The sequence below is a fragment of the Bactrocera latifrons genome, unplaced genomic scaffold, assembly GCF_001853355.1.
Source record: "Bactrocera latifrons isolate USDA-ARS-PBARC rearing strain unplaced genomic scaffold, ASM185335v1 scaffold_103, whole genome shotgun sequence".
In the NCBI taxonomy this organism is placed as follows: Eukaryota; Metazoa; Arthropoda; class Insecta; order Diptera; family Tephritidae; genus Bactrocera; species Bactrocera latifrons.
The window spans coordinates 1,068,861-1,088,277 of NW_017534442.1; the positions used below are offsets into that span (position 1 = coordinate 1,068,861).

Sequence of the window (19,417 nt, forward strand, 5' to 3'; positions counted from 1 at the left end):
AAAGTATTGCTCGGCAATGCAAAGGGTTCGGAAGATTTTTCAAACGACGCGCGTTGTGTAAAAAAATTTTTGTTTTGTAGTTTGTCTAATTTTTTTCTGATTTTGCGCCGTTTGCTTTGCGCGAACGCTGGCTGCTATTGCCACTCCGCCTAACTCTCTATTTCGCAGCCGCCTCCTTGACCGCGCTAACGGCCAACACTAAAGTCAATGTGTTAGTCCCCATGTGCACTAGAGAAACTGCGGCCGGTTGAGGAGGAGGCAACCAACACAGACATACATACATGTATATAATGGGTGTGTGTGTGTGTGTGTGTGGCGAGCAAGGGTACAACGAAAGGCATCGGCTTAGCGTTGATACGGGTCGCTGTCTCCTGCGCATGCAAGCTGCGGCTGTAATGGTCGGCAAAAGGATAAGAGCGGGCTGTGAGGAAATTAAAAACGAACACAAAAAATGTGTAGAAAAATCGTAAAAATTGCATGAAGTATTGGTCAAAAGCGCGCTGAAGTAGGATGCGTTGTTGCTGCAACTAAGGCGGCTAAGGGTTTCGACACAAAAACAACGAACGTGTAAAAATCAGCCGATTTGCTGTGGCGCTTGTCTCTCATTTCTCTGTGTTTTGCTGCTGTTTTGTTTATCAGAAGTGGGAAGTAGTGCCATAGTGCGGCATCGCTGTAGGAAGACGCAGCATAAAAGGCAGCAACAAAGTGGAAGCCTTTTTTCCATTACTGACCACTGGCCGCCGTACATTGAGTGCGAGCTAACGCTTCCCGGCAGCATCTTTTTTCGCGGCATTTTTTCCAACCACTTTTCAAAGCGTTTTTTCTCATAACATTTTTGTGTTTGCAAGAAAACAAACCGAAAAAATTGCTAAAAAATGCATAGACGCACGGTCCCACATACAAGCACACCCCGTGCATAGAAGTTTTGGCTTACGCCTTTTGGTCACCAACACCGCTTTTCACAATTCGGCAAAACAGCGCGCAAAAGCGACTACCACGGCGGCACTTTTTGCTGAGCTGCACACAATTCCTCGATTTTTCGTTTCTGTTTTAATTATTTAATTTTGTGCTGGTTGTTTTTGAGCTCCAGCAGGAGTGCTTCCATTTTATTCCTTTCCGCTATTTTTAGGCGTCATCACCCTTTCATTTGGCTTTATTTTGCTGTGCTGCTTTTGGGTGGTGTGAAAATGCGTTGCTTTTGTTATTGAGTTTGAGGTGTCTTTACCGCCTGCTGCTTGCTGCTTGCCGCTATTTTGTTGATGGCTAGCGTGCGTGTCACTTCGGTGAGCTGTTGCAGGCGCTTATTGCAGCGCTCACTGATGTCATCGTTGCTGTTGTTCGCGTGATTTCCTTAAACTTTGCAAGACTGCCGAATAACTGTCTTCCTGAATAGGGTTTTATTGAAACCCAATAAGTTTTGCATACTTCTTTACATGGTCATTCGCCCACTGCAGAGTTTCAATCGAAGAGAGAGAGTTTCTTCCCGAATATAATCTCGACGTTGTTATTAATTTGATAGCAGTATTTGATGTGAAGTTCGACGCTGTCCGACAAACGACATTTTCCAGCAGTCAGACGCCTTCAGACTATAATATTATCTCGAAATATACTCTTTGCTATGCTATCTTCAGGGTGAGGGCTGGCTCTATAAGAAAAACATTTATTTTAACAATTCTTTTCGTTTCGTTTCGCTCTTCGCTTTTTAACGGGAACGTACGGTACTGAATGTTTACAGAGTTGCAAAATCCGCTCCAACTTGAGGATTGACTGGTACGCCTTTTCTCATGTTAAGACATAAAGATATATAAGTCTTCCGTAAAATTGTTTTTTCGAATTTAGAAGAAAAATAAAAGATGAGAGCTAACAGGAGATTACCTTGAAGAATGTCCGAAACTCCAATTGCTGGATAATCCTAACATTTGTGCCAATGTTTTCTTCTTCTTCGTAGACACCGCTAATGCGATTATCATTGATTTTACAACAGCGCGATATTCGCGATATTCTTCAGTAGCACTTGATGGCAAGAGTTATTCTGTGTTGGATTTCGAGGCTGAGGTTGTTGGTGGTGTTTATACTGGTTCTAAGTCAGACGAAATTATCTACGACTTCAAAGTTATGATTGACAACAGTGACGTGGGAGCCATGTCGCGAGTGCGATGACAGTTTGTTTGATAACAGGTAACATTTTGTCTTGCCTTCGTTCACTACCAGACCCATTTGCTTCGCTTCCTTATCCAGTATGGAGAAAGCCGAACTAACGGCGCGGTTGTTGAGGCCAATGATAACAATATCATCGGCGTACACGAGCAGCTCTATACTCTTGTAGAGGATTGTAACTACTCAATTAAACCCTGCGGCTCGAAATATTTTCTCCAGCAGTAGATTGAAGAAGTCACAGATATGAAGTCGACTTGTCTGAAAGCACGTTTGGTATCGAACGGAATGGATACTTCCTTCTCCGTCCTGACGTATCTTCTGGTATTTCTCAACGTTTTACGTTGATGTAAAACACGCCTACTAGTACTTTATAAATTATCTTCGTAAGAGTGTTTCTTAAAATTGGGCTTAAGTGGGATTATCTGTTAACAATAATCTCAGACTTAAAATATATTAAACCAAATATGTAGCGGTCCTGGTCGCATTTACAGCTAATCGAGCTGTTTTTAAATGTGATTTCTTTAGTAGCGACCCAGTCTTCAAGAAAATCATTAGTCACAAGAAAGCTTGATACGGTGTCAGGAATCTAATCACAAGGCGGAAAATTACTAGCTTCATATTTTATACAGTGAGCTTACATATTTTTCAAAGAAAACCATCAGTTGCCACTAAACATGTAAATATGTATGTATGTGTATGTGTAAATATTCTATTGGGCTTCTTGTGCACCTTTTCACTGCTCAAGACAACTACTGGAAATTATACGGGATGGTCCATACACTCCTTATCCTCTTACAGTGTGAATTTGGGATCTGCTGTTGCGAAATTGACAGCGGGGGTATTTGATCTATATTTGGACCCAGAAATTTATTCAACGTTCAAATAAAATCCGGTTTCAATCAAACATATTTTTAAGCCCTTATACAACCCCTAAACCCACTAACCTACCTAACTAACCTTCGCAATCAGAAATGTATAACCCGTAGCTCGGTGACATACTGTTACTGGAGCTACTGAAGCTAACTTGCTATGATGAAGATTTCAAGAAGATGCTTTAATAGTTGTTTTATCTACCATGCATTTTCTTGGGAGTCGCTCATTAGCTCAGTATATTGTTTGAGAAGTCTAGGCACAAGCTCAGCTCCCGAATAACATTCACCTTGCTCAATGCTTTCAACGTCACTCGAGGACTCTTGTGTGATCTTCTTTGACTATACCTAACTGGGTTCCCGACGAATTCCTTTGTTAGGGTCTGCATTGTGCCCCTTTTAGCGTCCACGACAGAGTCTCGAAGGCCTTAACGAATTTCCGCCCCTGCGTTGACAGATTTGGATTAGAGGCTCTATTGAGCAAAAATATGTCCCATGCCTCAAACAATAACTTCTTTAATAATATTTTCCTATGTGCATGAAGGTTACAAATCGAATCAACCTGTAGCTTAAGCGGATCAACAGTAAGTCTCGCCACGCGAGTTCAACGGACAGTGATAAAAATAAAATTTGTTTGTAAAAATATGCAGGTGATTTCAAAAACGACATAACACTGCATCGTCACGAAAAATAAAAGCACAGTGGTAACCTTCAACTAACTTTTTTTAGAAGCAAACGGCAATTAGGCAACGGTTACCAGCTGCAAAGAGGTAATAAAGACCACCGTTTTCTATATTTTCTAGGCCATTTGAAGCGCTTGAGCGCGAAGTGACAGGCAAAAAAAAAAAAAAAAAAAAAAATATCGGACAAATATCGCAAATAGTAAAAAATTGGCCAATAAAAGACACAAAATATGCAAATCCTAAAAAATGTTTGCCTAGCCGCAAGTGCTGTCCAGTCGGTCATATAAAAGCCGTAGGCATACACACACGCTCACACGTAATACTCACGAATCAATTTGGCGCGATTTAGAAAAAATACTGTTATTCATTTCCGCCTAGCTAACCGCTGGCGCGCTCAGTCAGTCATTTAGTCGTGCTACAAGCCGAGCATGTCGCCACTTTTTATTTTCTATTTTCTATTTGACATTTGCGCTTAGATTGGCCGTCAAAATGTGCTAGCGCTGCAATGGATTTTGTTCTTGCTTTTGCATTTTTTACACTTTTTGTTGTTTTCTAGTTTTGTTGTTTTCTAGTTTTATATGTTTTTCTTTGCTTTGGCAGCCGGCGCTGGGATACCCGTGCAATCTTTTTTAATATTATTTCATTAGATTTTTTTACAATTAGAAGTTTTTGCGTCGCTTAGCTCTATTTTCTAGGTTATCGACATTTGTTTGCATACTTTTTGGCGATTTGAATGTTGGATTTTCACTTTCAGCGTTTTTTCTAAATATTTTCCGTGCGCTTTTTGTGTTTGCCTACAACTGGTTTTTAGTAATAGACATTTAATAGCAACTGGTGTTCTAGAATTTTGAAAAGGCAATGCAACACAAAAGAAGTGGCGATTGCGTCCCGCGGTGTTCAATGGCTGTGGCCGCGTTTGCGGTCAACAAAAAGTTCGCCTTTCAAATAGGATAGTTCGCATTCAAGAAAAAACAAACGAGACAGCATTAGAAAAAGTTGTTCAATAAATTGTTTTGGAGAATTGAGCAATTAGGTGGCTAATACTTTATTGCGTATCGTTTTCAAACCACACTAACTCAATAATCAGCATATGTACATTTAGGCGGTCAAAGGTCATGTTAATAGATTTTAGAATGGCACGCCCTGGAATTGAAGTAAATCTTTTGACTTATATTTTTCCAAGGTTTGCCCATCGACTTTTAGGGGGGAGGGGGACACTTGTGTTTTCGTAGTCATTTGCATCTTTCAGTGTTGTTGCCAAAGCTGTATTTCTGCTTTGAGCTTCGATTTTCGAAGTACTTTGTTTTCTGGCATGATTTTTCCAAAACGTTTAACTAGGCATTCAATGAGTACAGTTATATCTTTTTCTTCTAAATTTAGGGTGAGTTTGAATGAGTGAAATGTATGAAAAAACCCTGTAGAAGTCTTTACAGCTTTGAGATGGGTGCTTGTTTCGATGACTCCGACGAAATGTTTAGCATTTGAAAAAATTTCATTAAAGTGATGCATTCTTTGAACTCTCCAGCAGTAAAGTGTGATGATATTTCATACAATGGTAGGCACGTATAAATTTCAACCTGCTTTGTTTATGCTCGTAAGTATTAACAAGTATTGTAGCCTACGACAATGGAGCGGACATTCCATTACCCGACCATGAAGAAGTTCGAATAGCAATTAGCCGTTTGAAGAACAACAAAGCGGCGGGGCCGACGTCTTTTCAAATACGCCGGCGAGGATAAGGAGCATGCATCAACTTCTTTGTAGAATATGGTCGGACAAAAGCATGCCCGACGATAGAAATTTAAGTGTGCTCTGTCCAATCCACAAAATGGGAAGCCCTAAATTCGTTATTTTTTCAAAAGAACTTTATTGGTACTAGTATATAGGCATATCAAAATTAAACCCCAAGTACAATCCCTTGGATTCTTATACCGACAAAGGCATTTTCGCCTTTATTCGTAAAAAAAATTTTCACTGTATTGAATAGTTTATTAAATGAATAATAGTGTAAAATTAATACCACAGCAACTCGTGGCCGGATCCACTAGTATATGAATGATTAGAATGACGATAAAAGTTGAAATCCCGTGGACTGTTTGCCTGTCCGTCCGTCTGTGCATGCAAGCTGTAACTTGGGTAAAAATGAAGATATCCTGATGAAGTGAATAAAGTATGTGGGTTCCTTAGTAAAAAAAAAAATTACAAGTTTGTTGATGGGCCACGCCAACACATCGCCATTAACCGAAAACATATAAAGTACCATAACTAAGCACTAAATTATGATATAAAGCTGTAAGTTGTTATTGAGGATCCCAGTAGCACGCGGCATCTGCGGGGAAATTTTTTTGAAAAGATGGCCCCGCCCTTTAACAAGTTTAATTTACATATCTCTTAAACCATTTAAGCGACAACAAAAAAGTTTGCTAAGTGCAAATCTTATGAGAATTTCTGTTTACTAAATTCCCGAGAGACATTAAATTCATTAAGGTTTATGGGAGCTGCTGTGAAAATTGGATGATGTGGTTGGCACCGCTCACCTTTTGTTGAAATCTCATATCTCCAGACCCGACAAACCGATTTCGACACAATTTAGAAGAAGAAGAATGCCACGTATCTTCACGGTCTTCGTGTACACTCTCAGCGACGACTGCTATATTTTCTTCACTACGTGCTGAACGTAGTAATTTCGGTCGAATATTATCCAGTATTGAATAATGGGTCTCAAGTAGGATGATGGGTAATAAAATTTATCGATTTTTAATCGATGTTCAGGCGTAAGTGTTTCTATGGTGCAATGCCAAGCAAGACCGCACAAAAATAACATTAATGCTTTGAAATGATTGGAAAATATACCTCGACATATCACATACTCAAATCCAGTTTTCGGTACTTTATTTTCCCTTTTCTGCTGAAGATTTTCGTTAATTTAATTTTTGCATTTACTTGTGATTCCTAGTATACGAGTATATATGTATAACCGAGTCTAATATATTTTCCTTTCAATTACTCTATTGTGCACTTATTCATAACTAATTATGTATTGTTTCTCGCTTGTTTTCTTTTTCTCTTTCTCTGACTCTTTACATCTTCGCATTATAATTTATGCTAACAAAGTGTGGACAACATGGTAAGGAAATTGCCGATTATAACGGATGGCCATCAGCGGCGGCAACTCGCAGCCACATGTCAGCCATCAAGCAAGGATATGAGGTACATATGTACATATTTATTAAAGTTATAGTAAACAAAACTTTTCGATATCGAATTTAGTTGATTTTATTGCTGAGCTCACCATTGTGTCGTGAAATCTAAGTTTGCTCACAGTCCTTAATATTTAATTAGTATGCGTTTTTGTAAAGCTAAAAGCAAAAATATTTACAAAGCTCTGAGTGATAGCAGTGAGCAAAAAGTATTCATATTTATTCGTTTTTAGAGTTCAAAGAAAGATTACTCAGATTTTATTGGAAAGTGAAGTGCTCTAGTATTGAACAAGTAAAGTTTTTTACATATTTTTGCAGCGCATTATTATCGAAAAGGAAGCATCCTTTTTGTAGTATCATAAGCAATATATTCGGTGAAAAACCATTCTGACGTTCACATATTCAGGATTCCGAGCTTGAAAAGTTATGGTCTGATTTCGAAAATTTTTTGTATGAGATAGGTGATATAACGTAAGCAATATTTCGAGTTGCAATTAAAGCAATAAAGGGGCGGACCCACATACACTTTGTAGGAGTTTTTATAACGAATATTCAGTCAAATACCGCCCATCTGCAGTACTAACATCTCTATTGTAAATGGACAAACAGACGTCCGGATTTAAAATCTTCTCATCATGATGTTAACTTAAATATAATGGGTGATTCAAGTAGAGGTACTTTTTTTTAGAGCTCACGCGTGAGTTGTGTTCAGTTGTGACGTCATTTTCGTTCAGTGTTGTTTGGCATTTCATCATGGAAAGACGTACGCCTAAACAACATTTATAAATCGTTCAGTTTTATTATAAAAATTCACGTTTTGTAAGGAATCTGGTTCGCGCGTTTCGCTCCACTTATGGTCAACATAATCGCCTTACTCGCAACACCATCACCCATCTTGAGACCCGGCATTCATTATTGAATAATATTCGACCGAATAGACTACTTCCAGCGCGCTTTGAAAAAAAAAAAAAATATAGCAGACGTGGCTGAGAGTGTACACGAAGACCGTGAAGCGTCGATTCGGCGCCGTTTGCAGCAACTCGGACTGAGGTGTGGAATGACATTTTACGACGATATCTAAAATTGAAACTGAAGCCGCTTGACCTCCCCAAGAAAATCGCTTCGCTCTTTAGACTGTTGAAAAGTTCCAAGAAGATGCGACGGTTTTGAGCATTTTATAGCAAAATAGCCGCACCTGGGACGAAAGGTGAAATGAAGAAATTCAAGAGCTACCACGCTATCTAGGAAAAAAAAAATAAAGGTTTGGTGTGGTTTGTAGGACGGTAGAATCAGCGGACCATATTTTTTCAAAAATGCAGCCGTCTCACCGGCGACCGTTATCGCGCCATGATAAACGACTATTTGATGTCTGAAATTGAAGCTCGTGATCTCGCCTATATTTGTTTTCGTCAAAACGGCGCCACTTCCCACATATCGCATCAATCAATGGATTTGTTGAGAGAATATTTTGGTGAGCAGATAATTTAACGTGTTGAGCCGGTCGATTGGCCACCAAGATCGTGTGATACCACACCCTTTGACTTGTTTCTGTGGGAATATGTAAAGTCTAAAGTCTATGGGGATAATCTCACTTCGATTCGTGCCTCCGAGCAAAACAGCACGCGTGCCATTCGCCAGTTACCAGTCGAAATGCTCGAACGAGTCATTGAAAATTGGACTCAACGGATAGACCATTCCCCATTAAATGTGAAGTTTCGATGGTTTTCTTTAAAGAAGTAGAAGCCTGGAAAGGGATCACCTTTTATAGCACTATATATATCTCGATCAGCTTTAGTTACTGTAAAATTTAGGAATAGGATTCAGTATTGAACGAAGAAAAATTCAAGATTTATATTTTTCACAGGTTTATATTTAAATAATACATATATGAAGAGTTACACTATTCGCATTAAGAGAAAATGTTTGTTTGTTTTCTTTGATATTCACATTTGCGACACATTTTTAAAATGTGTTGAAAATATAGTTTAGGAAAGACTTAAATGACGGCATTCAGCCACACAAGGGCGGATATTCGTCGGTTTGATCAGGACAATCGAATTTGCCGTCACATTTTTTGCTTAAATCTATGCATCCGCCACTTCCACATTGAAATTTATTGGGTTTACAAAACGTAACACCACAAGTTGAAAACGATTCATCACTGCCATCCCAGCAATCGAATTCTTTATCGCAAAATTTTTCAAAGGGTATACAACCACCATAGTGACATTTCTTATATGCATCTGAGCATAATATGGCTTTGCAATCCATTTCATCAGATCCATCTAAGCAATCCACAGATCCATTACACCAGTCCAGATCATCAATGCATTCACCATTTTTACATCGTGTTCCCTCGCAATCTTCATCGTCATCAGCTGAATAAAATATAGAAAAAAAGAAACTGAAAATCGGTTTGAAACTCGTGTTCAATTTATAAAATAACGTTACGTCAACAAAATAATTGTAGGCATCATTGCATGTTAAGAGTATTTGAAATATACAATTTTATTTGCATATGACCAGCAAAAATTGTCGTTCGGTTTAATCCGCAGTATCCACACATATAAGCTGACTCATACAATCTTGAGTGTGCTATCGCAAACGTGAAAGATTCCGAGAAATTCTCATGTATACATAAATGTTTCTTTAGCATAAATATCAATGCCTTGAAAACGATTATTTTAAGGGACCAGTAGGGTAATCTGGCATGTTTTTTTTGACATTTTTTTCATAGAAATTTCGGAGAATTGGATGGGTGAATGAGATGCGTTTTTACACCGGCGGTCACGATTTCTCATGTGTGGATCATCTGAAACACAAAAACCCAATTTATTCTTAAAAAGTACGTGATTGGTTATCGTCCTTACTAGAATCATTAAAAAATTTTGATAAACAAAAGAGTAATTAAAGCGTTTTTTTAATATTTCCCCATGTTTTTTTACATAAATTTTGTCATAGCATTGTCAATAAACTATAAAATTATAGCGGTACTAAGCAAATCGGTTGAGTAGGTCGACCGGAATCATGTCCGCCAGTTCAAAAAAGTGTGCGTTTGAGGAAAATGCGTGTAAAGTTTGAGGTGTGCACTCCGAGCGCACCGAACGTCGAGCGGTATTATTATTTTTGGGCCTTTTTCGAAACCTTACAATGGTAATTTAATTCTAAATGTGCGATTCTGTACGGTGATACAGTATCAAGTCTCTAAATTTGATAGAGACAATTTTTGAGACTTGAGACGATTTTGCTATTCTGTAAGTGACACAAAATCTATTACATTTAATAATTCAGAGATTCTTTTTAACTTGGATGAAAATAAATATGTCGATAACAAAAATTAAATTTTCTATAACATAGTGAAAAAAGATAATTATCAATCAAAATAAAATTATATGTTGATTTGGTTTCATAATATTTTCGAAATTTTTGTAAAATTGATTTATTTTTAACCTTTTTGTGTTTGAGTTGCTTACAAAATATAAAAAAATGACAATCGATTATTATTAATGATGATCTCTGCTCAGTATATTCGAAATGGCAGACAAGAGTTCTTTTTGGTTTTGTGACTTGCTAACTACCAGGTCTCAAACTTGAGGCAGTATTTTGAGGCTAAAGCTAGAGACTTTTTAGTGAATAGTAACTAGTCACAAATTGAGATTTTACCACAAAATGTCTCAAATAGAGATTAGAGACTGCTTACAGAATCCCGCTATAAGTGTATAAGGAAACAGAAAATGCAACTATTCGCATAAAGAGCTAGAAAAGTAGTTTTTATTTCATTGACACTGCAACAGATTTTCGTTCAATGTGTTCTGAGCTGTACCCAGATATCAATATTTTTCGTTATGTATTCAAGTAGTATTCAGCTTTGCAAAAGAACAATTTACAATTGTGTTAAAATCCCAATTTCTTTTCACAGGTACCATACCGATTAAATATATAATATTGCTGTCCCAAAAAGTGGAGAACAGTCGTTTTTTCACATACCCTTTATTGCTAAGGCAACATAGCAGATAAGCACAAAAATCACGAAACGCATATTTCTCACAAGAAGTTTATTTATTCCGTAGTAACTGCTCGCGTTCCTCTATAATTGACTACTGATTAAAGCTTTAGCACAATGAAGTGCTTAACAACTTGAGAAGTGGCTCGTTCTTCAAACACCATGTAGGCAGATGAGGGTGGTTCGAAAATTCGCATTTGAGAAGTATATCAGCCATATTCCTGTGTCATATAAGGAACTAGTAAAATGCGGCTGATAAATCCATTTCTGTAAAACGTTCGACGTATTGCAACCTATTGCAACTACGATGCTGGTTCAGGTCAGGAATTATTGATTGAAGTATAATATATATATGCAAGTCTGAGGAAAACCGAAATTTATTATATTATTGTGTCAAATAAAATGCAAAATATTTAATTATACATTGAAATTAATTGATTCTTGACGTTTTCGACGGATGTTTACACGCAAACGTCTCAATATGGCCATATAGAAGTACCTATTCGCCGTGTGTCCCACCGAAACAAATTCATGATTTACCAAACTACGAATATCGAAACGAAAAATTATACCACCTTGATTTTTGAGCGTCTTTTTTTCCTCTATTCCGATGATCGTTGACTTGTTTGCTTGTCGCATCGGCAGTTATAATGCTATTTGCCATGAAAATTAAGTACCGACCAACCCGGGTAATTATACTCGCATAATAATTATATTCTAATTAGAAATCTGCTGCGGTGCATGGTGTTTTCTTTCATATTGTTGTTGCCCTCGGAGTATATTAAAAAATCTAAAAAACGTACATTATAAGAAGCAACTTAATAGAAGACAATTAAATTTAGTAAATTGTTAATTTTGACCTAAATGTTCTGCGGGATCCACATTCACATATTCTTGAAAAGTTATATTTCTGTTATCGTGGATATCAGAATTTAAGTTTGTGGCGCATTTATTCGGTAAGTTATCGCACTTTTAGTGGTTTTCAACATGAATGTGATACCAATACAACCAAAGGGGCTTATGATAATATATTGGATATACATATATGAGGAAAAGATCGACCAAAGGTTTGGACATATGTATATTAGGGATATGAGATATGATCAAAGTCTAGACCAATTTCATTCATACTTTAACATTTTAGTTTATATTTAAGAAAACTTCTCCACACAATTTCATTAAAATGCCTTACATATTAACCGACATTTTAGGTGTAAAGTCCACTAGTAAGTACCAAGTCACTTATCGTGTATATTAGAGCTAGGTGAAGTTTTCAGCTGATTCCATATTTTCGAACGAATGGATGAATGTAAGTCACAGACCGACCGACATATTGGATATAAGGTCTACTAGAATAACGAAGCTTCGAAAATATTTCTATTAATTTATGTTAGTTGCCATCTTATTGCAAATTCACCCGTCGTCATTCTGGTCATTTATATACTCTATTAACTCTTTATATTATATATTTCGATTATTTTCAAATGTTGCGAGACCATTAAGAACAAGGAGCGGTAGTACTCAGAGCAATCATTTTGAAAATTTTTTAATATTATTAGGAATTTAGTGATAATATTCTTCGCGATAATTTAATATTTAATTTATATTTGTATTTCATTCCAGGCTAAAATGAACGACCATCACAATAACTTACAAAAAGGTATGAAACTTAAACTAACTAAAATTTGATGTATTTGATGTATATATTTTAAATAGTAGGTATGTACAAATACTTTATGTGTGTATATAAACAACACGAACAAAAGGAGTGCAATTTTCCTGGGTGTCGTATATATTGGGTTCAATACGCGAGTTGGTATTCGAGTTTCGACCTACAATTTCCAAACAGAAGACAATATTCTAACTTTTTTTTTAGATATTAAGCAGGCCGAAAGGTTCCTTGTCATTTGAAATTTAGCTCAATTTGCAGTCTCAACGATTACCTCTTCTTGGTCAAGAAAAGCTGCAGGCAGATTCATGAAATTTGGCTCGTGGATATTGTGGCTGTTGGATCGTCAATTGTGAACTCACGCCACACCTACTTTGCATAAAGCTTACGTATTTCGAAATCGACCACGCAAATCGTTCCTTTGGTATCTGTTGAGTTTTGTCAATTTCTATCAACTTACGTCTTTCTAATGCTGCTCAATGCGTTATCTTGGTGCTCAAACTTACGACCTATAACAAAGCTAGCAAGCCGAAGAACACACACCAAGCGGTATTTAGTTATCAGCGCCGATAACCTGCTTTAAATCTTTTCTAAAACATATCTTTAAAATAAAGCTAAACTCTTGAACGTAACATTAAATTATATTTCACTTATTTCCTGACCACTTTTCTAAAAGAACACCCTATATCTGAATTAAATAACTTACCTTACTAACCGAAATGCTCCTTCTATAACTTTACATTTTGCAGGCTCGTATTAAAATCCAGCTTCTTTTAAAGGATGATCCATTTCGAGTTTCTTTACTATGTTATATGAGAGACATATTGACATTTATTATTTGAGAGTTATCTCTTTCATATGTTGTCCGTGGTTACGTCTCAGATGGTCTATCCATTAGTTCAATTTTCGATGACTCGTTCAAGTATTTTGACTGCTAAATAGTGAATGACACGCGTGCTGTTTGGCTTTGCATATACCCACAGGAAAAAGTCTAACGGTGTTGCCAATGAACCGGCCCAAAACGTGAAGTTATCTTCTCAGCAGAAATGCTCCCTCAATAAATGCATTGTTGGATGCGATTCGTGGAAGAAGAGCACCGTTTTGTTGAAATCAAATCTCGCCGAGATTACGAGGCTCAATTGTAGGCATCCGGGAGTCGGTTATCATGGCGCGATAACGGTCGCCATTGACCGTTACGTTCTTACCGGCAGAATTTTTGAAAAAAAATGGACCTGTAAAATCATAGGTCGGATATTCTTGGAACTTTTCGAGAGCTCAAAGAGTGAAGCGATGTCACTAAGGAAGGTCGAGCGGCTTCAGTTCTTGCACAAGCAGTATTTTGTACGCTTTCAGTTTAAGATATCGTCGAAGAGCGCGCAAAGTCGTTCCATAGGTTAGTCCGAGTGACTAGAAAAGGCGTCGAATCGACTCTCCACGGTTTTCGTGTACACACTCAGCTGCTATATTTTGTTCACTGCTTGTTGGACGTGGTCAATTCGGCCGAATATTATCCAATGAAAGCTGGGTCTCAATATTCAGGCGTAAGTCCTTCCATGATGAAATGCCAAATAAAAATGAACAAAAATAACGTGACAGCTTGACGCAACTCACGCTTGAACTAACAAAACGGTGATTGAAAAAAGTACTTTTACTTGAATCATCCGTTATCTTTGATGAAAGTTACTCGGCCAATACTTTTGAGAATATAAAGCCTAAAGGCTGCTCAAAATGTAATGTCTTTGACTGCATTTAGACGCCACTCCGCCACTTCTGAGCTCTTTAGCGAATGTTATAAGGGGCTTAAGGTGAAGCTTATTGCTGCGGATTTCTTGTAGGAACTTCTCCCATGCTCATTCGTTTAATAATGTCAACTTTACATAAATCACATTAGGAGTTCTCCAAAGTCATGATTGTTTTTCAAAATTACCTAAACATCTACATACTCTGAATAGCGGTAATTTAGCTTTTTTATCCACTACTTGTTTATATTTAAATAGATAAGGTTAGCAGATTACTATCTGCTAAACTGTTTTACCCAACACACTTGCAAATGCGCCTAGTAGCCTTTGCGGCAAGGCGCATCGTTCGCTAGTTGAATGCATGTCACCGCAAAATGTTGCAAGTACGCACCGCGCTAGGCATTGGCGTGGCTGGTGGCGAACGCTTAGCGATGCAATCTGATGGCAATATTGTTAAATCTACGATAAGCATCAATGTGACGGCACCATGCACACTCCCACGCTGCAGCAACAACAAACCTGGTTAAATCAACCATCTAAAAAAGTTGCTGCACTCCAAAGTCAACCAAGCACATTAGCCGGTAAAATATTGTAAGCAATTAACAACACAGCGACAACAGCATGGCCAATAATAACAACAACCACCATAATAACAATATTGTAATTAAGTGACAGCAGCATCGACATAATGCCTTAGCTTCAAAATGTTGCAGCTTTACTGACCTCTAAAACATTAACCCGAATTGTGTTGCGAGCTTCTACAACAAACTCCAAGCGCTGAGGTGGCGTCTAAAATATGCCACACACACACACACACGCACACTGAAGCATATACATATACATACATACATATATGCAAGCGCATGTGTATTGCTGAGGGGCACCGTGGTAAAAACAGCAAGGTGTGTTGTTGCTTTTATTGGTGATGTTGCTGTGATTTTGTTTTCTTGTTGCTGCTGTAGTCGTATATAGACAAAAAACATGAGGTGCAACAAGACGCTTTACAAGATGTTTACATAAATTCCTTAAATGCAAACAACATGCAACATGCACTAAGCGCCCCTAACAGCAGCGAGCAAGCAACAGTAGCAAACGAGTAAATGACAAGTCTACAAAGCCAGCAGTCTCTACATAGGTAGTATGGTGTGACTGCCGAATTAACTGCCAGCGACGTTATCTCCGCCAGCTGTAGCAACCCTGTGAGGAAAACCGTTACCACGCTTGCAGAAGTCCAGACGCTGAACCCAATTTTCGACGGTTTTCAAGCATAAATCGGTCGAGCTTATTGCGCCGTCCTGTTGGAATCACATATTGTCCAAGTCCACATCATCTAATTCGTGCCAAAAAATATTCGGTTGTCATTGCGCGGTAGCGATTCCCACTCACAGTAAAGTCTTGATCATCACAAAAGAAGGGCGGCCCTATGATGCCGCCGGCATGTAAACCGCACCAAACCGTAATTTTTTCAAGATGCAATGGTGACTCATGGAGTACGTGTAGAATGCAGCCTGACCAATAACGCATATTTTGCTTACTGATGAAGCCATTCAACTAGTAATAAGCTTCATGGCTGAAGATGATTTTTCGTTGAAAATCCGAATTAATTTCAAGTTGTTGTTCACTAATATACATGTAGTAAAATACACTTTGTCTAGTCATTTACAACCACGTTTATTAAAACAGTTTAAAGTACATAGATGCTTAGACACTAATTAGCCACTTAAAACTATGCGGCGCAATAGTTTGACGACTTATATCGTTGCGCGCGCCTCGGTGTATATTAATTGACTCTCCATACCTTATCCGTTTTCCCTACTTCGTCCTCTGTCTGTTCGTTTCATGTTCTGTCGTTCCTCTGTTCGCCTGCGTGGAGTTGCCACCTACCCCAACATCCCATTCCCACACATATGATAAAAATATTGCCTCGTTTGCTGTCCCTATCGATATACTTTTGGAGAGGCTCTACTAAAAAAACCCATTATTGCAAGTCGATTCTTCCTGTAAGTTTGGTATTTCTGAAGTGAGTAATTCTGGTTGGCAGCTAAGCCCGAGCATTGCCTATTTTACCGCGATGAGAGTAGTTTTGACGCGGTTGTCGTAAGACTTATATAGGCGTAAACGAGTAGAGTCTATTACATTTTTAACGCCTTGCGTTATTTGTATATGTAAATCATGATTGCGATCAAGCAAATTGAAGGCGAAATCATTAACTATGTATATTTCCTACCAGGCAGCTGTATTTGGGATGCATGGTGATTATGTCGCGGTCATGTCAGCAGCGTAGGTGAAATCAGTGGCGCTTGGCGGCGGCGCGACCGATAAAGATCGCTGTCGGCGATCGCGATTTTGGCGATTAAATCGCAGAGTAAACATGATGCTGCCGACCAATTTCATTGTAATTTGATATTTCTGCAAAATACGGCAGATTAGACTTGCTACAGTTTTCCATAACAAAAAAAAAAAACAAAAACAAACACAACAAAAAAAAAGGAGAGTCTTACATGAATCCTTTCTCCCTTCAAATTAGTAGATGTTGAACTTGCCTCAATCCTTAAAAACATGACAGAATTAGCGTAAGAAAATAGTCAAACTTATTTTAAATACATATGTGTACCAGCAGAAAAATGAGCTTCCCAGTTTATTTTATAAATCTACAGAACCGCCTAGAACCTTCTTTAGTGAACCAGAAGATAAAGCCAAAATTAACACTAACCGTCTCAGTGAATTGTGATAGACTCAAAATATTTTGATGATTTGTAAGTGTCGTATTATATTTTCTAAGCTGTTTAAATGGGATTCATGCCAGGAACGCCCACTGAACCTAACCTAACCCCATCCAGTTGATTGACTTGTGCTTTAGTAATTTAAGTAAATACTTGATTTGTGATTCTGTGCACCAATTAACTGATGAATTCTTTGTTCCTTGCTTACACTTTGTTTTATAGGTCACTTTCTAGATGATAGCCGCCTCTTAGATCATCATGCTGTTACGCCGCAGGGTAATCACAGTGGCATGGCATCAGCTGCTTCTATTTATGGGCCCAGCGCCACATTGCGAACCATTGCCACTTCGAATAGTAGTTCACCTGCTGGAGGCGGAGGCGGTAATGGTGGCGGCGGTAGTTTAGTCACTGCTCCGGGTAGTCTAGGTCTTATCGGAGCCAGCAACGGTAGCCTTGGTGGCAGTAGTAGTGTCGGTGGCGGCGGGCTTGTAGGTCTTGGCGGCGCGAACATTGGTGGCATTGCGCATCATGCGCCGACAACGTCTAATCACATGTCGCATCATCACAGTGCGTCAACGGCTGCCTTGCTGGTGGTACCGCAGCCGATCAATGCAAGCAAAATGAATGTGACACTGGGAGCCGGTGGCAGCGGTACAGGCAGAAAGTATCAGTGCAAAATGTGTCCGCAGGTAAGTCAAAAATATCAAAAATCGGTTTTGTGCAATTTCCTTGATCTTAAGTACTGAACATCTATGGAATTTTTTTAAAAGAAATAACAAAATTAAACCCGAAACTCAGTCATATAGTCGATACTTTGGGGTCTGAAATGGTGGTGTACGATTTCGCCGACTTCTAGATAATAGTTGCAACACCTTCAAATCGCTACTTCTTACTAAGTTATATCTTCACTGATGTTTCATTTAAGTGTTGTGGAGCTATTGTTTATATTTTTATTTCTAAGTTATTCGTTTTACGTAATATTATTCACACAATTGAGTTTCTTTAATTAAGGTATCTGACTCTCTAACGCATATATATTTTAAGCAGAGAGAGCGAAATCAATGATTTTAAACGGTGGGAAAGTTGAACCGAAAGGGACCGAAACCGGCGACATGTTTTTTCCGCTTTTATGACATTTCTCTTCAGTAAGGTGCGCCATTTCATAATAGGAATATATTCGATCCAACAACGGCTCGAAATTATTAAAATTTACTACCGAAATTCAGAGTCAGTGGCCTCAACTTTTAGAGGGTTCAGTGTAAAAATTTGAATCTGTAGTCACAGAATATTCCGTGCCAGTGAGACAAAGAAGTGCCCGTACTGTAGAGAATATTGCTCCCGCTAGTGCATCAATTAAGGAAGACTCAAATCAGTCCCTCACAAGTCGTTCTCAAGCGGTGGGCATCTTTACACTGCCGCAAGAACTGAAGCCGCTTGACGACCAGAAACGTCGTATGTTCGTGAGTTGGTCTAAGCAACAACTTGAAAAGTATCCGGATTTTCATCGAAAAATCAGCCGCACAGCTAATGTCAAAATCGATTTGTTGAAAACCAAGTTTGGTAACGTTTTATCTCACGAAATGGCTTAGTCAATTTGCCGCCTCGATCGTGTGATTTGACGCCACTAGACTATGCTAACAAGCCAGCGACGATCGATGAACTTCGTACGAATATCAAACGTGAAATTGTTGGCAGTCATAAGTCGTAGATAATTTCGTCTATCTTGGAAGAGGTATTAACAGCAACAACAATGTCAGCATCGAAATCCAACACAGGATAACTTTTGCCAAAAGGTGTTATTTCGGAATAGGTAGGTAATTGAGAAGTAAAATCCTCTCTCGACTCTCTATAGGTCACTCATTATTCCCGTCCTGCTATATGGGGCAGAGGCATGGACAATGACAACATTTAATGAGTCCACATTGGCCACGGTGAATATCGTATACGATGGAACGCTGAACTGTACGAGAAATTGACAAAATTCTGCGAATTAAGAGACAGTGGCTACGCTGGCTAATGTCATGCTGGCTAATGTCATGTCGTCCGAATGGACGAAAACACTCCAGCTTGGAAAGTTTCCGACGCAGTACCCGCCGGGGGAAGCAGAGGAAGAAGAAAATCTCAACTCCGTTGGAAAGACCAGGTGGAGAGGTTTGGAACTTCCAATTGCCGCCACATAGCAAAAAGAAGAAACGACTGGCGCGCTGTTGTACACTCGGCTATAACCGCGTATTCGGTGTCTACGCCAATAAAGAAGAGGAAGTATTGCCAGTCAAGGGACAATGACATAAACTTTACGTAAATAGTGCTTTTAATGTACGTCATCTTAGGCCCTCTTTAAAATTTGCTCTTCAGGAGTCTCAATATTTTCCAC

At 38.5% G+C, this 19,417-nt stretch overlaps 2 protein-coding genes across 3 annotated transcripts in view; one reads left to right on the plus strand and one right to left on the minus strand.

Annotated features, from left to right (window-relative positions):
* The window catches only part of LOC108968387 (zinc finger protein rotund), a 111,592-nt gene that overhangs the window by 16,554 nt on the left and 75,621 nt on the right, over window positions 1-19,417 (plus strand). Inside the window, exons 3-5 of the mRNA XM_018932405.1 lie at window positions 6,824-6,919; window positions 12,536-12,572; window positions 17,266-17,732. Coding sequence (XP_018787950.1) covers window positions 6,824-6,919; window positions 12,536-12,572; window positions 17,266-17,732 — 600 coding nt within the window. The remainder of the gene's footprint in view (window positions 1-6,823; window positions 6,920-12,535; window positions 12,573-17,265; window positions 17,733-19,417) is intronic.
* On the minus strand, window positions 8,775-11,202 carry LOC108968380 (low-density lipoprotein receptor-like). 2 transcript variants are annotated; one of them, XM_018932383.1, is made up of 2 exons: window positions 10,897-11,202; window positions 8,775-9,287 (listed from the first exon to the last, which is right to left on the minus strand). In XM_018932383.1, the coding sequence occupies exons 1-2, from the start codon at window positions 10,946-10,948 to the stop codon at window positions 8,920-8,922; spliced, it is 420 nt and encodes a 139-aa protein (XP_018787928.1). In that variant the 5' UTR covers window positions 10,949-11,202; the 3' UTR covers window positions 8,775-8,919. The 2 variants fall into 2 exon arrangements, with proteins under 2 accessions (XP_018787928.1, XP_018787936.1); XM_018932391.1 differs by lacking the exon at window positions 10,897-11,202 and adding an exon at window positions 9,361-9,540 and having other exon boundaries at window positions 8,775-9,313.

Coding starts and splice junctions, on each gene's coding strand:
- LOC108968380 (XM_018932383.1), bottom strand. CDS start 10,948: ATGCGTTTCGTGATTTTTGTGCTTATCTGCTATGTTGCCTTAGCAATA. Junction 9,288..10,896: donor TGTTGCCTTAGCAATAAAGG/GTATGTGAAAAA, acceptor TATTTTATTCAG/CTGATGACGATGAAGATTGC.